The sequence below is a fragment of the Lissotriton helveticus genome, chromosome 1_1 (assembly GCF_964261635.1).
Source record: "Lissotriton helveticus chromosome 1_1, aLisHel1.1, whole genome shotgun sequence".
Classification (NCBI taxonomy): Eukaryota; Metazoa; Chordata; class Amphibia; order Caudata; family Salamandridae; genus Lissotriton; species Lissotriton helveticus.
Window position 1 is genome coordinate 1,310,964,849 of NC_136057.1, and position 22,391 is coordinate 1,310,987,239.

General features: G+C 44.3%; 1 protein-coding gene across 2 annotated transcripts in view; it reads left to right on the forward strand.

Annotated features, from left to right (window-relative positions):
* Positions 1–22,391, forward strand: part of ADGRE5 (adhesion G protein-coupled receptor E5) — a 160,810-nt gene that overhangs the window by 124,191 nt on the left and 14,228 nt on the right. For both annotated transcript variants that reach the window (XM_078681490.1, XM_078681480.1), the window contains 4 exons: positions 216–430; positions 2,908–3,072; positions 5,840–6,031; positions 21,642–21,862. In XM_078681490.1, coding sequence (XP_078537616.1) covers positions 216–430; positions 2,908–3,072; positions 5,840–6,031; positions 21,642–21,862 — 793 coding nt within the window. The remainder of the gene's footprint in view (positions 1–215; positions 431–2,907; positions 3,073–5,839; positions 6,032–21,641; positions 21,863–22,391) is intronic.

Sequence of the window (22,391 nt, forward strand, 5' to 3'; positions counted from 1 at the left end):
TAGCCTGTTGCTTACTCCAAAGACCCTCGAGTATTCTACTGATGAGCTGAAGACTGGGACAATGAAATGCAATGAAACATGGGGAAATACATTGTTTTTATTGCACAGTAAAGCATTTGAAAAACCTAAGTAGTTTGACTGCTGTAGCCAGAAAAAGTGTCTAATGATCCTACCTTCAAATTGGTCTCATTACAAGAACAATATGTTTTTTGTAGGACTTGTGATTGTGGGGCTGTTTTCCTTCACCAACATGCGCACCTTGTTGTCCGAGGCGACTTTCATCGAAGGGAGGCAAGAGAGTCTAAGCCATCCGCAGAAGGAAGACGTGACGTACGATGTGGTCTCAGAAGTAGTAACAGCCTTTGTGAGCAATGAGCAGCCGTACAACTTGAAGACACCCGTTAAGTTCACTTTTGAAATTGAGAAACAGGTATGTCCTGAAGAATTTGTCTGTGAGTAAAAGATTGTACCAATAATCTTGGTCGTTTGCTATCCCAAGCTCCAAAGCTCCTTTGCTGTAATAGCAGAATTTCCTACTATCTCATGGTATTCACTTCATCCATCTAGGAAGAATATGGGTAGAGTGCATCTGGTGAGATTCAAACCTGTCACCTTAAGGATATAGAGAGACCTGTGCAAGAGATATGTTTTTACCAGTGTAATCAGTCAACACAGGCTTCCTAAGGTTTTATGTCATGTTATTGAGTGCAAAAATATCGATCTACAGAAATACTGTCGCCAAACATTGAACTACCATAATATTGTGACGGTAACTGCATACAGGTAAGTATATATTTGTAATTCGCAGCTCCCAATCTACCTACATTGAATTATCTGTAAGGTAACAATATGTTGGGTTAAGTAAAACAACTCTATACCTACATATACTTACCATCGCAATATTTTGACAGTCGTACTCCGGTCACAATATTATTGCAGTTCTTTCTCAATATTGAGAAAACCTACCACGGACCCAAAAAAACTACATCAGCGGCATCCACCAACAATTATGAATATTGAAATATACATGTAACCAGTGCTTAATTTGAGCCGGTGGTTTCCGGTGCTTGGCACCAGCACTTAATTGATAGCTCCAGCGCTTATGATAGCTGTCTCATGGTGGCACTGTTTGCGTAAATTAGAGATGAGCAGAGCAACAGTTGTTTATTCATTTAATATGCATTAAAAACAAATATAAAAGCTGCCGCCCAAGCCATACTTACAGCTTTTAAGGCCTCAAACAGTCCACATTTTCGCACTTGTAGGAGTGTGATGGTTAGTAGTTGCCCAGGTACTGTCATTGTCAGTGCTGGCAGGGCAATGGGTGGAGCAAGCTGTGGTGGCCTCCTGACCAGGGCTTTGGCACATTTTTTGGGGTTTGTATTTTTTACAAATTAAGCACTCAATTTAACACCTTGATTGAAGTCTAGAGGCAGAAATCCCATCAGCTAACAAGTCAGAGTGCTCTCCTAATGAATCTAAAATTACATTTACAGGATACGATACTGTGTGCTACTAAATCTGGAACATGTTGCTTGTGATCAGTTAACATGTGTCACCTCCTATACTATGGTAATGGGCCACCTTGACGGACTATACAAATTCTGCGAAGGGTTTTGGAAAGGCAGGATAGGATTATGTGAGTGGAGGATCCACATGTCCAATTAGAAACAATTCCTGGGCACACGTAGAAGGATAACGTTATTCATAAAGTCAAGTGCACAAGATAGTGCTTGATTAACGAGAAATTACAGAGGTCGACACCGGTAGTTTTATGTGATAGATGATGTTTTATGCAAACTTAGAGTTTGTCAAATGAATGCACCTTGACGGACTACCTGACACCAAATTTAGAGACAATTGCTTATCTAGTGGTGATGCTGTACCTTAGAGGATCCGCTGTAAGAGCAGTTCCTCTGAAGGTACTAAACGTTTGGTGAAGGCTGCTGTCAGGTTTGATGGCTGTCCACCAATCATTTTGTTTTTTGAAAAAACAAACTTCCAAAGATGGAGTATATTGGTATATTTAAAAAAAAATTTAAATAATGCCCCCACACCCTGGGAGTTTCCTCCTATGTGTTGGGGGTAATTTTGTTTTTCTGTCTCTGACTTCCACGGTTTTCCTGACGTTGACAGTGAGACAGCACATGGTCAGCCATAAATAGAGCGGGTTGCCTGATGACTTTACTCCGAAGGCCCCATCTCAAACAGGCAATCGGAATAAGTTTCCTGCAGCCGAGCCTATATGGGCACCACTGTTGGAAAACTGCCATTCCATTTGACTCAGAATTGGCATTGCTGACAGAGTACACATTTGTGACTGAGTACCCTGTCCGCCAAACTCTAAATGTGGCCCCATGCATTTGCTACTGTTATTTTAATCAGGTGTGTCTTACACAAAGATGATGCCTTCTTCATACCCTCTGTTAACACATCTTACCAACATCAGATGGTTCATAACCGAAGTATGACTGTATTGTATACCAAACGTACACAGATAACTCCATACATAATCACCCTGCCTTTGTTGACACCTATTGTGCAGCCAGGATCTGCCCTGCTTCTCAAGAGATCAGTTTATTAAAGTTTACATCCCCTGATGCCCTCTAGCGAGCAATATGCATTTACTATTTAATTTACTGTGCAACATGTAACTTACGTCAAACCCTGGTTAAAGACACCCTTAACACCAAATGTGTTACATTATTAACCGGTGGTACTCTCCACTCCTCTGAGGAATGGGCAACTGTAGGTCATGTTTAGTTTGCTGCTCCCCTGAGATTGTAGAGGTAACTTGTACAACTGCATACCTTCTTGGGAATGGGACGCCTGGTGACTAGTATTAAGCACATGTTTGCAGCTTTGCAGAAAGCATACACCTTCTATTAATTCCATTTCATTCAACAGGCGGAAAAGACAGATGCTATTTGCTCATACCGTAAGATCGTTGGGAACACAAGCTTTTGGTCTACAGAGGGCTGTAACCTCACTGACTCCAACGGGCAGCGAATCACCTGCGAGTGTAATCACCTGAGCAGCTTTGCGGTACTGATGGCAATGTATCCTGTTAAGGTAGGTCAGCAGGCCATGAACCGGGCCATTGCACCTGGATTTCCCAGCAGGAATGTATGAGAGTTATCAAGGAAGCAGAAAGCCCAATAGCTGATAGTCTGTGCCTGGGCGTAGCCTGTAAAACTGCTGGTCAAGTGTGTCTGCATTTGAAGACTGGCGGGTACAACAGATGTCGATTCTGCTAGTGAATCTCACGAAATGCAGCCAGAGGCCAGGAGTACTTGGTCGAATTTTAAGACATTTCAGAAAAACCTGTTGCAGGTTATAACAAGACCTTTTCAGATATGTCATAATAATGTATTTGTGTGTTTACTGTTGCTTGTATTGCTATTTGTATAAAACACACTCTTCATTCCTGGGGCATCACAACACATTACGAAATAAATTGACAGGACTGCTCATTAGTGTTTTGTTAGCAGTAGAGATTTGAATGATATGGAGGGAATTAGGGTCACAGATGTTGGGGTGGATGAATAGGTGTTCTACAGCCTAGGGACACTAAGCTTAGAAGGTTGTCTTTGATCTTCTTACCATTGCCAAGATTAGCTTGAGAAGAAGAGCAAGCTGTGACCAGTTCTAGATTTGGGATCCTTGAAACAGCAGGAACACCCCCGCAAACCACTTGCACTTGAGTGATGATTCGAATTATACCAAGGATCCCTTCTGGGTGCACTCCACCTTGAACCAAGCCGTCCCACGGAAAGATCACTGAGAAGCAGTTATTTTTTAGGCAGCCATCATTAGGAGTTTGGTCAGAATGGTGAGGCAGGCGGTCGACAGTGTTCCATCAAAGATCATTCAGATCATCTTCTGTACACAGCAATGTTCTTAGTGAGCAGAATTTTTATGGAGGTGAGCGTGGATTTGACTGTAGTTGGTTCAATGGGATGGCACTACTGTTAGAGCCAGTCAGGCGCGCAACACCCATTGGACTCAAAGGGCTTCAGCTCCCTCCGGTCGTGTGTGGCAGCCCGGGATGAGACAGCTTCCCGGGCACACACAAAGCCGCACCCGAGTACTTCACAGGTCTTTAAAATACCATTTGCATGTTAATAAGGCTTTGTTGTTGTTTCACCCCTTCCAAGACCCCTGCAGCTCCACTCTGCCTATTGCTTAACGTTTCAGCCCCTCCCTCGACTTTTTTTCTTAGGCCCCCCCCCGAAATTTGGCTGTAGTTGCGCCTCTGGAGCCAGTGATGTTCTATGGGCAATCATCAGAAGAGGGAGGATTCATCAACATACAAAAAGTTTGGTGGAAGACTACTGTCGACTTTGACAGCTGTCCACCAAACATTTTGTTTTTCGCAAATAAAAACTTCCAATGACAGAGTAGGTTTTAAGGAAGGTTGGTTGAAGTGCATCTTGGTCACAGTGTCAACTTGTGGTAATGTTAGAACTTTGACTTAGTGAGGATTTAGGCGGGGTCAACATTGGCCTGGCCTGTTCTGTTGCTGGTCTTGTTATGTAAGTGAATTACAGGTAGATTCATCAAGAAAAATTGCGCTCGCAAAGGGCCAGATTCTCAGAATCTGGCCCTTTGCGAGCGCAATTTTTGCATTTGAGATTCATCATCCCAAATGCAAAAATCGCTATTTGCGAAATCGCATATTTGCGAGGAATTGCATTTAAGGAATCTCTATTTGAGATTCCTTAAATGCAATTCATTAACCATTTTTAAATAGCGAATTCGCAATTTTTGGTCGCTATTTACCACAAATTGAAACTTCGTGGTAAATAGCGAAAACTTAGAAAAATGCACTTCAGTGCATTTTTCTAAGTTGCATGTTACACACACACATGTCCTTTGGACATGTGTGTGCGCAACACATGTGTACATTTTCATTTCAGGGGTGCTACAGGGTGTCCTTTGGACACCCCTGCACTCTTGAAATCGCATCCTTATTTGCGATGAGCAAATTGCTAATCGCAAATAAGGAAGATGTAGGAATCACAATATTTTTTGCAATTCCTACATGAATCCCGTTTTGCAAGTCCTTAATAGCGATTCCTTATGAATCGCTATTAAAGACTCGCAAAAACGGGTCTTTGATGAATCTAGCTGTGAGTTAGTTATGGGGTTGATTTGCGGATAAGGAGAGGAAACACCATCTTGTTAAAGTGTTTTTCTGGATAAAGAGATTGTATTGCCAACTTACACTAACTTCTTCAGTGAATTAAACACATGGTACACACATAGAGACTGAAGTAGTGAGGTTTTCAAAACCAGCAAAAAAGTGACTGTAACACATGGAGGGAGGTAATGCAATAGAGTGAGTGCAAAGATAAATATGGAGGCAACAGAGCTTGCAGTGCTGGAAGGCTGTTGAGAACTTCCGCCCTTACTCGCAATTAACACATCCAGAGCCCTCTACAGAGACAGATTTCCCATAGGTTGTGTTCTTTACACGCACTTAGAAAGGCACTACTTTGGTAGATATTGAGATATAGTTTTACAATTCTGTTTATTAAAGAAAGCTATGTAGTGGATTATTTGACCCACAATCAGATATTTTGAGCTAAATACTACAACACAATATTTAGATATTTTTAGCTTATTACTACAAAACACTATTCAATACGCTGCTTTGATCAGTATGCATTCTGCAACCAACTGGAAGATGAAGCAACACTGTGGGTGCGATTGGTGCATTAATCGATTTCATGCATTAATGTTTGCATTTCATATTACAAGTAATTTATTGGGGGAAGGGAGGGTCAGTGGAAGCATATGTGAAAAGTCAATATTGTCCTTCTCGTCCCATGCACAGAGCTGGAGTCTAGAGATCATCACCAAGGTGGGCCTTGCCATATCGCTCATATGCCTCCTGTTCGCCATAGTCACCTTCATGTTCTGCCGGTCGCTCAAGGGGACCCGTAACACTATCCACCTGCACCTCTGTATCTCCCTCTTCTTGGCAAATGCCATCTTCCTGGCAGGGATAGCCAGAGTGGACAATGAGGTAAGGAGGCCTGACTGTGGGTCCATGCTACCTGTTGGAATAGTTAACAGAAGTATGGAATTGCTGGCTTATGTCATGGACAAGCGAGTCAGAGGGGGACCGGACTATATAATTGCCCATTTTTTTACCCCCACCTTAGCTGTGGGCCAATAGGGGTCAAGCAATCCGTGCTGCTCAAAACTCCAAGCGAGTTGATTGGTGATAGAGAGTTTTTCCACCCAAGCAGAAAGTTGGGGTATGCAGAATGTCTATGTAAACCCTCAACAGAGGTTGGCTGCAGGTGGGGGGGATCCACTGTTCGGTCTGTTGACTATGGAGAAGGGCGTGGTCTTATGCACAACATGTGTTGTGCTTTCAAATTTAAAAATAGCGGCTTCTCACTGGAAATATGTTAACGCACAGATGCTGCATGTGCCTCGATCCCCATGTGAAATGACCGGTACAGGGCTGCCATGGGTGTACGGTGGCCCTTTTCATTGATCAATGTTGCCACACAAAATATAGTGGCAAACGTGTTTATTTACTTGCACACATTTTAGATGAGTGTACCTTTATGGCAAAGATACCCATGATATATATTGAGAACACATGAATGCCATGCTATTATCAGGTAGGTAACTCTTGCTCTGTTCATGCTAGGCGATGAAAGGGTACGTTTCAACCAACAGTGCATGTGTCACCGGGTACATGTGTCATTAACAGTTCGCAGCAAGGGCAGAAATTAAACAAGTGTAGATTTCACATTATAAAACAGCACCGGTCCGTGCGATAAAGACAGAATGCAAACATTACACTGGGCTCAACAGTGTTCATACAGTGAGCGGCTGAAGGCTGATCAGATGCTGTTATATAGCCCTGTCATCAGCTACACGCTGTTGATGTGTCAAACCATATTCTGATAGAAACAACTAACCCTGTAACACAGCCTCAGAAATAGGGCTCACTCTGGTCAAGAATACGGATGGGGCAAACAACCTTGCTGACAAACATGCTAGCCAATCACAGCTTCCCAAACCCAAAGTAAAGTCTGGCTACCTTCACGAAAACAAACACTTTATTTTACAGAAATATGTAGCACAGTGCCCTTAGTGTTAACTTCCGTTAAGTCTGGCTCCAGGATTTCAAATGTGGGAGGGCCGTGAAGAAGCATGGGTGGGTTATACAGAGCCATGTGGCATCAGGCAAAAAGCACAAAGATCTGCTGTTTTAGACACTGACAACTGTGCAATTAAGACATGTCTAAGAAGTGATGGTTACACACTTGTAGTGATATTGGGTCTAATAGAAAGTACCATTAGTCATGCACTGTGTCCAGTCACCTATTTCTGTTGCGAGTAGTGGAACTGGCTAGACGGCCGGGTGCAGAACATGCCCTGTGCCCTGTACCCATTTGGCATAGCTGCAGGTTGTGTCCAGTGGCTACCTGGAGTAGGGTACTGAGAACACCAAGGCCAATCTCTGTGCCCAGACTGCGCCAGCCTTGAACCTTGTCCAGTTATTACCACAGGCACGAGCTTTGGCGCTACAGGGCATGTATGAATTGTGGAGAAATTTGGTACAACAGCTAACCATCAATGGTGAAAATCAATGTGTGTATACAGTTTGGGGCACAATAATAATAGGCTTTCAGCACTTGTTAAAAAAAAACATATTTCCCAGGAATTTGTAACTCTTTTGTGTGTTAGAATATCATAACATAAGAGTACCAGAGGGTCTGTAGGTATTTCATGTATTTCACAAACTTGTAAGAAGTGAAGACCTCACCCCACCTGGCAGTGGCTCAGGAGTAGAGTGAAGCACCGCTCTCTCCGTCGGTACTTCTAAGCCGGCATCTGAAATACATGACCTGTAAGAATAGACAAGACTCGACACCTAGAACCTTCAGGTGATCTCTGTGCTTGTCTCTATATCTGTTTTCTTACTTTTACTTTTCACTTATATCTTACTTTGTTTTGCAGTAGCAATATTTGTTGTTGGGTCCTGAAGAAAGCAAGGACAAATACGTCCCTCATTGCTGAAACATGTCGACCTGGTACCACATCTAGACAGCTAATTTTCAAACTGTCTTGACAATTTTTAATATTGGTAGAGCGAGTATCACCGGAATAAAATTGTTCATTACTCCCTCGTCCTATTTTAAATGCACTTTTCCATTTTTTTTATTCGTTTTCTCTTTTGCACTGCACTTTCTTAGTCACCTCACGTTTCACCACTTACCTCTGCAGGGGAGTGGGAAGACCATACTGCCTTCTATCTCAGCTAAAGAGGACCATTTACCATCTTGGTTACCTTTTTCCCTGAGAATAGTACATCTGGGTATATGGTCTCAAAGGAATCCCAAATGATGAAGGGCGGTTCCGAGTGGTGACTGATGGGTATCTTTGACCATCTGCCAAGGTGTCATAGTTTACCACCATTTCTTAGTCAGTTAGGAAGCTCTTGTGCCTTGTGGTGACTTGCACCATTAACTCACACTACCTACAGACCCTCTGGTACTCTTATGTTGTTGTATACCGTTAGGGAATGTTCCCAGAGCTTAGGTCTTTAAATATTACCATGGGTCCCCAATTTGATCGTTGTGTTGTTGTTGTTAGAATATCATACCAGAACTATCACCAGACATAATTACTGTGTTCTAAATATCATTTACACAAATATTGCCTTATTGTGTGTACTAATAACTCTCACGAGGCAATATTTTTGTAAATACCATTTAGGACAAGCTATTTGTGTCAAACCATATCCTGACAATGATATTCTTAGAGCATACCTGCAGGGCGGGCTTTAAGGCAGTGCGACCGGTGCAGCCGCACTGGGCGCTGACCTGTAGAGGGGGTGCCGACCTAAGGGTGGGCGATGTGTTTATCCAATAAATTATGATTGGAGAGTTCAGGGGCACATGTGCCCGATGGTATTGAGAGAATCCAAGGAGGGGATCATTTGGTGTGGGGGCGCCAAAAATGATTGTCGCACTGGGCGCCACCGGTGCTAAAGCCGGACCTGCACCTGTCATACATAAGAGTTTTTTCCAGAAACTGTGCCAACTAACTCATCGCTGTCAATTACAGATTTCAGCAAACGAGGTCAGAAAGAAATATACTATAATAGTGCTTACCGCAGCATGATATACTACTGCTTTCAATACATATTTTCCCGTTCTAAAAACATGCAATATACAAAGTAAATAAAAGCATGCTATGGAGTTCTGGTGACATTGACACACCACAGTGACGAAAGTCCCACATTGAAATTACAAAAACAGATGTGTGACGTTGCCCGTGTCCTATTCCCTGCCATTCAAAGCCTAGCTGGACCCCCCAGCTGTCACAAGGGGCATGGCGAGCCGTCTACTTTTGAGCACAAAGCCTCTATTATCGAGAAATGTGAGGTATGCAACTCATGAAAGCCATTAAAGTGCGGGTTTCCATCAACAGGCTCTCAGCTCCATGGAGCCTCAAATACGTCCCCCTTCATTATCTACGGATAGTTAAAGTATCAACATAGCACTATGATGTGTTTTCTTTTTAAAAAGCACTTTGCCTGTTGTGTTTTAATACTTTGTGAGACATGCTTTTTTTGATTATTTATGTTGTAGCTTACACCCATTGTAACTTTAATTTTCATTTAAACTTTTTGTTTAAATTAAAGTAATACATAATAATGTATTTATTATGTTGTGCCTTCCACTGTATATTTTATTGTTTTGTAGCACAGAATATAACATTTCCTGCTATCATTCGCCTCCGTGCTAACCTTTTTATCAGTCTCAGAAGAATGAGATGGCCCAGGGTTAGATTTAAACCAAAATCATGCAAGTTATACATGGATACAGGCAGAACCCACAGTGCAGATATATATACCCATCTAAAGAAAAATATTATACGATTTAAGGAGAATATTCTATAGAACATTACTTCTTTAATCTAATGTCAATGATTGAATGCTTCTTTTGTTCACTTCTATTCTTTTATACAGCTCCTCAAAGTAGGAAAGGCCTCACAGCAGAAAGAAAATAAAGCAGGCCACTACTGATGCATAAGTTCAAATTGTATGCACTTTTTCACTTACCTTTCTGTGAAGGCAAAACCCTTTTCAGATTTTTTATGTCAAGTCACTTGGCACGATTCACAGAACTAACTTAAGACAAAATCCTAAACGTACTTACATTTTGGTATTCACAGAAGGCACTTACTCATTTTGGTATTCACAGAAGGCACTTACTCATTTCAGTATTCACAGAAGTTAGGAGTCCTAACTTTAGGACTCCTAAATGCCTTTTGTGAATATCGAAAGTCTTAAAGTTAGGATTTTTCTCAGTTTAGGATTCCTAAAGTTTGGAGTCCTAACTTTACTACAACTAAACTGAGAAAAATCCTAACTTTAAGACTTTCGGTATTCACAGAAGGCATTTAGGAGTCCTAAAGTTAGGAGTCCTAACTTCACTACTGCTAAACTGAGAAAAATCCTAATTTTAAGACTTTCGGTATTCACAGAAGGCATTTAAGAGTCCTAACGTTAGCAGTCCTAACTTTGCTACTCCTAAACGGAGAAAAATCCTAACTTTAAGACTTTCGGTATTCAGAGAAGGCATTTAGGAGACCTAAAGTTAGGACTCCTTACTTCTGTGAATACCGAAATGAGTAAGTGCCTTCTGTGAATAACAAAATGAGTAAGTGCCTTCTGTGAATACCAAAATGGTAGTAAGTTTAGGATTTTGTCTTAAGTTAGTTCTGTGAATCGGGCCCACTGTTTTGTCTGTTATGTGCCTTGTAATGAGGGCTTGCAGTCTCTTTTGTAATAGTGTTACATGGCAACAGCAGCATGTAGTACTTCTCACATCACACCGGTCCACAGGCACTTAAAGTAGTCCAAGTGATTGTTGGCTATCATGAAAGTTAGGAGATACAACAGAGCGAGCAGGGCTGCAAGGCCACATGAAGCTAAAAAATAAGGCATACTGTGGCTTTCAAATTGTGAATTGCCATTGGAGGGCACATGGCTCCCTTGTGAGGGGCCTGGTCGTGTAGATTCTGGATTCTGGTATGTTTAAACAGCTGCTACCAAAAGTGATAGATAACGGCCGGAAGTGCAACATATAAATCTATTAAAACATCAAAGAGGCAAAGTAAAAGTTGCTTTTTTTGTAAAAAGAAGAAGAAATCATTATCACTTATTCTGGATATCAGTTGATTAAAAAAGAATTGGAACACCACACACTGCCTTACTTTAATTATGCTATCTATATTTTGTGAAGGCAGTCGACAAATTGGAAGACAGACAATAAAAAATAATTGCAAAAATAAAGCAAGGAAAAAGAAAGAGTTACTAAATGATTAATATGGCAGAAATTTAAACATGAATAACAGGGAAACAATACTTATATTTTGAGAAATGTTCACAACCATCTTAACTTAAACAAGAAAAAAAGGGAGTGGGGTGGCTAGGAACCAATAAATGTCCAATACCCAAGCTCCAAAATCCGTTATGGATGATAATCAAGGCATCAGCTTTGGCGAAGACATAGTCGCCGAGATTTTGAAAGCACCATCCCTACAAGGGACCGATGGCAGCACTCTGACAAGCAGTAACAAGACAAATGGAACTCCATCACTGCCCTGAAGTAGCAACACGTCAAGATTGGCATGCACAAATGACTCTAGGGAAAGGCGGGGTTAATAGAGCGCTCTACAAAAATCAGAAAGCCTGTGACCTTTTAGGCCCAGCATCACATACTATCAGCATCTGGCACACGGTAAATAGACATCTGGGTTGGTCAGGAAGACTTACACAATACACCCACTTGTGGGACACAAGTCAACTTGGGACACTGGGCAACAGCAGAGGATTTCAAAAATGGGATCTGACCGGCATTTCCCAGCTCGGAGATCTCTGGCGTAATGGGAAGGTCGTTAGTGGCACCCATCTACAGGAACAGTACAAAATGGCTCCGAGCGAACAGTTCAGGAATATGCAAATCAAACATGCGATAGAAGCGGCCCTCTCTGTAGATGCGACGCTCCCAGAATCATCCCCCTTAGAGGACCGACTACTCACCAACTACCTACACAAACAAGAGACCTCACTAACGTACAAAAAAATTATTAACAACCGGGCTGAACCACTTGATCAGGGAACGTTGGCAGTCAGTGGTGGGAGACATGGAGGACCCTGACTGGCAAGAGGCGTTGGCTTCGCCGAAGGAGGTAGCGATCTCCTCTAGGCTTCGATTGGTGCAATTTAAAATATTGCATAGGTCCTCTTACACACGAACGGTATTACACAGGGGAAAGGCCCCTGACCCAGGCTGCTTGCGCCTTTGTGGAGGCATAGGTACCTATTATCACACCTTATGGGACTGCTTGCGTCTTTGTGGAGACATAGGTACCTATTATCACACCTTATGGGACTGCCCAAAACTGAAACCATATTGGGAAGCGGTGGTAAGAACGATCACAGAAGTCACCAAGAAACATGTCCCACTTGAGTCTAAGTGTTGCCTCCTTAACGTCTGGGGCCCAACTGACCTTAATCACGCCGAACGCCAGTGGGCAACAACAGGAAGATAATAGCTAAACGGAACATAGCGCAGAAGTGGGGTGTGGGGACTGTACCAACATTACTGAATTGGTGTATAGATATGGATATGATCATGGTAGCAGAGAAGGCCACATTTATAAATAGGAAATGCCTCAAAAAAAGGGGAAGGGTGTGAGCAAAATGGAACATATATAGGGGAAATATCTGCACACCCCCCGGAAGAAGGCATCGACTCAGATGAGGATTTGTAATGTTGTTAAAGTCATATGTGGGCCAATATAGAAATGTATGACAAGTGACTGTAAAGAAATGCCATTTAGACTGTGACATTACACATGCAGATCATCGTTGTTTTAATAAAAAACTTTAAATTAAAAAAAAGATTGCCATGCACGGTACTATCATGACGGAGTACCTAAGAGTGAGTATAGCACCTAATGGGCTCCTAGTGACTACAGCACCACGTATTTTCCTGGAGGACTTGCTGTTCAGACAGGAATGGGCACAAATTGCATGGAAATGCACACGCGACTGGATCATTCTCATCATCAACACAGCCAAACATCTATCGGATGCACTCATTATCAAGATCAACATTGCAGAGTGCATTAAAAGCGGGTATCACTCTCTCAGCATTTAAGACATGGCTCTCTGAGATCAATGCCCAGATGAATGAGCACAAAGAATATCTCTTGCGGCAGAAGATATCAAATATTTGATAAAGAGATGGTATTCCCATATACAAAGGAAGATTATCAACCTCTAGGCGGTAAACTTTCTTCAGATGATGGCTCCACCACATCCTGTAGAACACACTACTGTTCAAGCAGTGTTTCGAGCAACAACTGTTGGGGCAGCAACATGAGCCCATGGGCACTGCCCCCTCCACCACCTATGTACGGATATCCAATGTCACTTTTCCTGGGGCAACCACCTATGTGGCATCCTGGATTCCAGATGCCCCCCCCTACCCACAACAGTCCTTGCAACACACCTTTCCCCAACCTTTTTTAGGCTGTGGCACAGGAAGAAAAGGAGGCAGTAAACAAGTACACTAGCAACAGCAGGACACTCATCATTAAGCATTGGAGCATTTTACTCACTAGGTTTCTTGAGATTCCACGGCCACGGTTCGCCTTAAACGAACTCAGAACCTAAACGATCTTGTACACACCAGACCCCATTTTCAACAATCTTCCACGCCGGGCATGGCTAAGCGGGGAGCGAAGATGGCCGCGTAGTGAGGAGGCTGACTTCTGCGATCCTAGGGCCCAATGCGTCTTGCCGCTTGAGGCTAATAACCGCCCGTTGACAATAGCTCTCCAGCCTGCCCTTTCTGACATGGCCCTAGAGTGGTGAGATATCGGGAGCGGTCGCAAAGACCCCTACATCTGCAGGGAACAGACCTGAGCTTAGGACTCACGGTGATTCACGTGTCGGAGTTGGGCTGGAGCAGGGTGCGGTGTCGTGCTGTGGGGCCCCCTCCCCCACCCTTCGCCTCCATCTTGCCCAACACTCGCCTTGAACGCTACAATGGAGCGCGTTAAGGGATCTGGGTCCCGGGGGCCAAAACCAATTCAAACCAATAAGCTGGACCGTTACACGGTCTCCAAAGAGGCGCAGCAAGGCCGATTGTCGGAAGAAACTGCACGTGGGAGCCCGGTGGAGGAGGAACAGGAACTTTCCCTCAAAGACGTCATGGAAGCCATCTCTGGTGTTGAGACCTCCTTGGAACACAAAATGGACACCATGGCCATTGACATCAACCTCATCAGGGCGGATATTGGAAAACTCAGTGAAAAAGTCAAACAGGTGGAAATAACAGCTACCAACCTGGTGGGGGACGTCGCACAGCTTTAAAGGGAGGTCAGTGAACTCCAGGACTCTCGTAACTCTACAGACCTGAAACTGGATGACTATGAAGGCCGACTTCGCCAAAACAACCTCCGCATCCTGGGGGTTCCAGAGAAATTAGAGGGGCAAACCCCGGACCTATTTGTTGAGGACCTCATTCTAAACCATTTGCAACCCAAAGGCCTCAATAATTTTTGGGTGATTGACCGAGCTCACAGGGTCCCGGGTGGCCGACCCAAACCGGGCACTCCCCCCGTGGCCCATGTTGGCTCGGGTCTTAAACTTCAGAGATAGAGACGTTATTCTCCAGAACTGGCTATGAAAATGCTGACATTTCCTTCTTTCCGGATTTTACTCAAAGAGTGCAGAAGCAAAGGAGGTCATTCCTATCGGTGAAGCGCGACCTGAGAGATAAAGGCATAAAATATTCAATGTTATTCCTGGAGCGCCTCCGAGTTGAGGCAGATGGAAAAGCGTGGTTCTTCGACCAACCGGAGGCAGTGGCAGAATGGATTGAGTATAGGGGTTCAAAGAGCCCAGCAGATCGTGGAACCGGGAACACTACAGACATTCGGCCGCTCTAATAAAGGAATCTCCATGCAGGCAACTTTCTATAGAGTAAATTGGAACAGTAAGGCTGGTTGGGAGGGAGAGGCACCTGCGCTTCACTCACAGGGACTGGTGAATTTCATACTGTTTAAGCTATTATTTCAATTGATGGTGTAACATAGTTATTGTCCAGGGCAGGGGCATGGAGCCCGCTACTTTTCCCCCTGTTTTTTCTTACTTTGAATTTTGTTAGGTTGACAGGCACTCTGCAATTTTTCTTAATGGTCAGTTTCAAGCCCAGAGTGTAGGGCAGCAGGGAGGGGGGTTGTTGGGCTGGTGTATTGAGTTGGTTTGTTTCATATTATTTTAGTATAATCGGCACAGTATATGAGTGTATCTGTAAAAGATCTACTGCAAAAGTGAATGCATAGGATTGTTGGCATGTCAATATTCATACCAAAGCTGATGGGGGATAAGGATATAAAGATTCTGAGCTGGAATGTTAACGGGTTAGGGGATAAAATCAAACGGAGTGTCGTACTCCAATATATTAAGAGACACGCTCCTGATGTAGGGCTGCTACAGGAGACACACTTGGTTGGAAACCTTTGCAAAGCAATGCACAGAGGGGGGTATAAGATGATCGACACACGGGATTCACTTCGGGGTCCAGGGGGATGGACATCATGATGAGAAATGCATTCCCGCTGTCAGTGAGTTCCACATGGATTGATGATCGAGGCAGATATGTTGGTGTGACTTGTACGTGGGAGGGCCGTTTAACCGCCTTCATGTCCATCTATGTCCCCCCAGGCCTGCAGGGAACCACGTTTGCTGACTTAGGTGCAGTCCTGCTCATGGTCCCGGATGGGCTTCTGATACTGGGAGGCGACTTTAACACAGTCGTCTCAGGCACTTTGGTTAGGTTTCCTCCATGGGAGATGGGGCAGGCTGCCCGTTGGTTACCGATTTCTTGGAAGCTATTGGCCTAGTAGATGGTTGGAGGCTCTATCATCCAGACCAGATACAACAAACCTTTCACTCGGGAGCCCACCACAGCCTCTCTAGACTAGACTACTGCCTCGTACCAGCCGCACAAGCCACCTATATAAGTGAAATTAAACATTTAGCAAGAGGTATTTCTGATCACTCACCACTCTGGATCCACCTACTTCTGGGCCGGGGAACAGCTGGGAGACTGGCCCCAATCAACCCCAGGTTTCTGCGTAACCCAAAGATCCGTAAAGATCTAATTAAGACCATAGACGAATACTTCAATAATAATGTGGGATCAGTGTCCTCCCAATCTCTGTTGGAAGCGTTCTAGACGGTAGTCCGGGACAGGCCCTATCGTTAATAGCTTGCACTAAGAACAAGCAAAAAGAGGTTCTTGAGCTTGAGACCAAAATGTATAGATTGGAGGGCGACCTGGATATGGGTGACGCCGGACAAGCTTCATCTACTAAGCCTAAAGCAGCACGACTAAAAAACACTATTCACTGATAGGGCCAAAGCACTTAGGAGGGAGCAACAGGGTAGGCTTTATGATCTGGGAGACCAGGCCAGGAAACTCATCGTGTGACTGGACAGAAAGGAGTGGGCAAGCCGCCTGGTACCTGAGCTCAGAACAAAAAGGGATGTCCCAATCACAGACCCACAAGAAATTGTAGACAGGTTCGCCAAGCACTTTCAAGCAGTTTATACAACAAAATCATCCCTCTCGGAGGAAGATTAGAGTGAACTGCTTCGCGACATTAAACTTCCTTGTCTCTCCCTTGAAGACTGGAATTAGGTTGATAGTCCCCTCACATCGGAGGAAATTGCCCAAGCAATTCGCCCGTTAAAATCAGGGAAAGCGCTAGGCCCAAATGGACTCCCCATCGAGCTCTACAAACTGAGGCCTGATAAACTCGCCCCCCACTTGAAGACAATGTATGAGGAAGCTAGAGAAGCAGGGATACTGCCCCCAGAGCAAAGGGTAGCTACTATTGTCACTATCCACAAGGAGGGAAAGGACAAGACTGATTGTGCCTCCTACAGGCCCATCTCTCTTCTGAACGCAGAGCCTAAAATCTTGGCCAAGCTCCTTGCTAACCGTTTGATAAAAGTGATCACCGACCTAATACATCCCGATCAATCTGCCATTATGCCCCATAGGAACCCAGACCTTAATCTGCTTAGGGTACATGGGGTAATTGATAGAGCACACACCCTTCGAGAATCAGCAGTCGTTGTATCATTGAACGCGACTATGGCTTTTGATACTATTGAGTGGCCCTATTTGTGGGCAGTTCTGGCTAAGTTTGGGTTTGGTCCAGAGTTCATCCAGTGGGTATGTCTACTATATGCGGCACCTCTGGCTCAAGTGGTGGTAAACAATAAGGTGTCAGCCCATTCCAGCTTAGTCGTGGTACACATCAGGGATGCCCTTTGTCCCCCCTCCTTTTTTCCCTGGCCTTGGAACCCCTGGCTGCCTGGATTCGCTGGGATCCAATGATAAGGGGACTGAGGTGGTCCTCCCGATGGGAGGACCGCATATCACTGTATGCCGATGATATCTTATTCTATATGGCCTCTCCCCAGAAGTCCCTCATAGTCGTTCTAGACATCCTGGCGGTCTTCGGAAGGTTTTTGGGTTTTACCATTAATTGGGGAAATCCCTGCTGTTCGTACTGAGGGGGAGCCCTCCTACTCCTCCCAGGGATTGCCAAATACAAATTAAGAATGACAGATTTAAGTACTTGGGGATCTTCATCTCCCTTAACCCCGGAGTCAGGTACACCCAGAATCTTCTTCCCCCTCTCCAGAAATTCAAAAGTGACATTAACAATTGTAAAAAGCTATCTCACTTCTGGGTAGGGCTGCCCTCTTTAAAATGATGGCCTTGCCAAGATTCCTCTATGTCCTGCAAAACACTTTAGACATAGTACTGGCATCTTACTTTAGGGAAATTGAGGGCCTGCAAAGAGAGTTTTTATGGGACGGTAGACCTCGAATTGCATTATACAAACTAACACTGAACTGGTAGGACGGAGGCATCAGTCTCCCGGATATCAGGAAGCATTATTGGGCCTCCCAGCTTGCGGCTAGCAACCATGGCACGTTCGGTCGTGCAGACGACCCGGGCTACGCCATGGATAGGTGGCTCCTTCCGGGCAGGAACCATAACAGAGCTCTTTACTCCAGACCCAATAGTTTCTTGTTAACAGGGCCCACGAAGCACTCAGTGCAAATTTGGCACAATGCCACCAGCTCTCTGGGTTGGAGACGTACGTTAACATTAGCCACCTCCCTTTGGGACTCACAGAAGCTGGGCGATCTCAGGAAAACGACGGGCTTCAACAGGTGGGATCTTATAGGAATTTTTCAGTATTAAGGATTCGTGGGGAAAGGGAGGGGCCAAGACCTTCAAGGAGCTTCAAACTGAATACGAAATGGCGGACTTGGAATACTTCCATTATATGCAGGTCCGACACTCACTCCAGACCTTGCTACCCAAGGGAACTGATCCCCCGGAGACTTCCCCGGTAGGAGACAGAGTTTTAGGTGGTCATCTTCCCGAAAAGACGATCTCCCTAATATATAAAAAGCTAATTAACCATATGACAGACCCTCTTCAAACACGGAGGGACACATGGGTACATGACGGGATAGATTTGATGACGAGGACTGGCAGTCGGTGGTATCCTCCCCCAGAGTCGTCACTATTCCAGCACGCTTAAGACTGGTTCAATTAAAATTCCTCCATAGAATTTACTTGACGGGGCCTTGATTAGTGAGCATGGGGTGAGCTGACACAGGAGAATGCAAAAGGCGTTGTGGCCTCTTTGTCATTTTATGCACACTATCTGGGAGTGTATACATATCAGCTCGTATTGGCTTCAAATCCATGAGATAATCAACAAGGTGTTACGCATCATACTCCGTCCAGAGGCAAGGAGATGCCTTCTAAATATATCGGAGCCCACTGATTTGAACGCCTCACAGACTCAGTGGGCCACTTTGGGGTTCATGTTGGCCAAAAGAAATATAGCTCAATTATGGGGGGGCAGTGGATCCACCCACCCTAGAGGCCTGGGAAAAGAATCTCGATTGGTGTATGTTTAGAGAAAAAACAGTATATCTGGAAAAGGGGGGCCCCAGTAAGTGGTCACATGTCTGGGGCCTATGGAATAGTTACAGAGGCGACATCTGTACCCCACCTCGCAGCATCGGACAGGATGACCCTAGCTCCCCGTAATGTTCATCTCTATTGTAATTTGTGTAGGTCCTTCCATCCATATGTATTGTGAAGTCAAATGTGCTCGATCCTCTCTACTGTACAATTTGTTTGTTAATAAAAAAGAATTAAAAAAAAACAATCTTCCACGCAAAACACTGTGGGACTTACCACAGTCACAGGACATTATCCCTGTGGTTCTTTCTAGTGTGTGTTCACCCACCCAACATACTAAAAAGATCAAGCTGGGTCCATGATTCACCTTGATGCAGAAGATTCATACCAACTGAAACACAAGAAACTGAGTCTACTTTATCACTAGCCCATGTGGCCTCAACTATTTGGGAATGACCACAAAGGCAGTCAAAACAAGAGTGATGGAACACCGGAGTAAAATTCGCTGTAGACGCATTAACAACATATGCATGCACTTCCGCAATTCCCAGCACTCTCCGAACGACCTCAGATGGACCATTCTGTAAGCAAACACATCATGGAGCAATGCTAACCTTCTCAAAAGACACCTACGCTGGATCTTCTGTCCCTCCTCCCACAGGAAGGGTCTGAATGATGAGGCTCTGTGATGTGAGCGGTGTGGCCCTGTTACACGCTGACATATAGAGTTGTTTTTTTTACATACCATCCTTTTGACTCCCTCTATCACGGTCCCATTGATTTAATCTGGAGTAGGTTCATATTTGGATACACATTTTCATTCTATATTACCACATTCCAGTAAAAAGTGGTTTAAGTGTCCTTACATACTACTGTTCCATATCAATGCTTATTCAAGTCAATACATAGTGGCCCGCTACATACTCTAAGATGGCCACCACTTTTAGATGATAAATATACATTCAAAGCACTCGCTGCCATGTGCATGAGCATAAACACACTCCGCCTGTCCCCTTTGGCTGTGCGGATACTATTCTGGCACCCAGACGGCACAAGCTACATCTGAGATCAATTGCCCCAATTAACAGCACTTTAAATACAGACGTCCTCCTCTGCTCAGTCTCGATTCAGGAGAGCAGAGGAGGGTAGGTCTTTTGCACTCCCCGTGCCAAAGCCATGTGAGAACTGTCTCCTTTGTGCATTTCTTTTTTACACAATGGCTATTTACTGCCTATTTGTAATTATGTTTACCGCTGCCTTGCTCCTACAGTTAGCAGCTGTGTGCTACCGTCTGCTCACTGACCTCCTATGGGGGTATTTTGACTGATTCCACAGCTCATACCTATGGAGACCTAATCACTTATGATATGCTGTGGGCCACCAACACAGATTTTATGGTGCCTGTCCCATGTATGTTCACTTTACCTGTGTGTACTAGCTTGTTGACTTCACTTTCCTCTCATTGTGGCGACTGATCAGCCCTATCTGTAGAATGCACGTCTGCCTTTTGGAGACCTCAACATTTAGTGTGCTGGACTAGCAAACTGCAGGACCCTCTTGGTCATACATACATAATACTTAATTACTTTGTGTTATCTATTTTTCTCTTTTATCTTTCTTTGAACCGGGTATCTTATTTTAAGGGAATACCTACCTTCACATTTCTTTTTAGGTGTGGGCTAGAATTGCTCTCCCTTTTTTTTTTTTGAGGTCCTGAAGAAGCGCTGCATATCCTTTTTGGGTCATTAGGCGCGAAACATGTCGACCTGACCGCCCTCACAGATTTAGGCTACTGGGGAACATCATTTACCCACAGTAGCCATAACTCTATTAAGGTTATTTTAACCCAGCTGAGAGAACAACAATATTACATTCCAGTACAGAATCTATAAGACAGTTTTAACCTTCTTTCACTTTATTACAACAACCCAGTCCAACTCACATATCCATGACGCCCTCACATAGACACATTTCTTCATAGTGCAACCAAATAAAAAGACCAAAGCTAAAGTGACCCTTTGTGGGGCCTGTGGGGCACTGCAGCGCCGGGCCTATGAGGAACACGCCCGACGATGAAGCACTACATCCCTAGGGATGTGCGACGACACCAAGGAATGATCCATAGGATTCCTATTTCTCCGTCCTCCCCCCCTCTTTCTTTCCTTTACTCTCCGATAGGAACAGTACTTACACTGCTTGTTTTGTACACATCCGTCTTAAGTCAGAATCAAAGCTAGAGCACTGTTGTAGCTTCAGCACAGCAACCACACCTTCAACCCACTGAGTGAAATTCGTACTATATTATTTAACATTGCATTGAACATTAAGCCTCTAGAGAGGACGCTTACTTTTTGAAAAGAGTGTACAGATCTAGGTCACCAAGTGTTCCAGGTAACTGGAGGTAAATATAATATGAAAGACCATTATGGGGATGATGAATGACTCAGTATCACTGAGGATGCCCTGTTGTGTGGGTATAAGTCACCTGGCCAGTGAAGGGCCAGTGGTCAAGGTTTGCAGTACTCCTGAGGCAAAGCAGTGTCTTCTTTCTTTCAGCTGGCGTGCAAAATCATCGCAGGACTCCTGCACTATTTCTTCCTTGCTTCATTCTGCTGGATGTGTCTGGAGGGTGTGGAACTCTATCTCATGGTGGTCAAGGTCTTCAAGACAAATGCCATGAAGCAGCGATACATGGTCCTTGCTGGCTATGGGGTGCCCCTCGTGGTTGTGGCCATTTCAGCAGCTGCCAGGAGCAGCGGATACGGCACACGAGACCAGTGAGTAGATGAGATAAACCTAACATCTGTTGGTATGTCTTGTTGCGTGTGAGTGTGTTGTATTATAACCGTGATTAAAGGAGTTTGAACTGTACCATGGTTGAGCCTTAGTTTGGGTTGTGCCTACAGTTATTTAGGACTTGGTTAACTACAGTGCCTACCATGTTTAGGATGTAGCCTGCCTTGGTTTAGTGTTTTGCGTGGTGGTCTTGGAGCCGTCACAGAGTTTCCTCCTCAGGTTACAACACTTTAAGATGTATGCAATCCGCAGCATGCCTTCGGACATGTTTCACAATTTAAGCTTCAGTTTCTGTGGAAACACTCCAAACCGAAAAGCACACCTTTATATCCTGTAACTACTCCTAGCTCTTGGCGTTTTAGGAGTTTCTTTGTCTTATGAAAACTGCTTTAGCGAGCGAGAGGGGCAGTGGCTGGGATGCTTGGCTTGGGTGTGTTTGGGTTTGTCACTCCCCAAAGGTCAATGCCTTATCCAGACATTTGGCTTAAGCTTTGCTTGGGTTGTCCACCT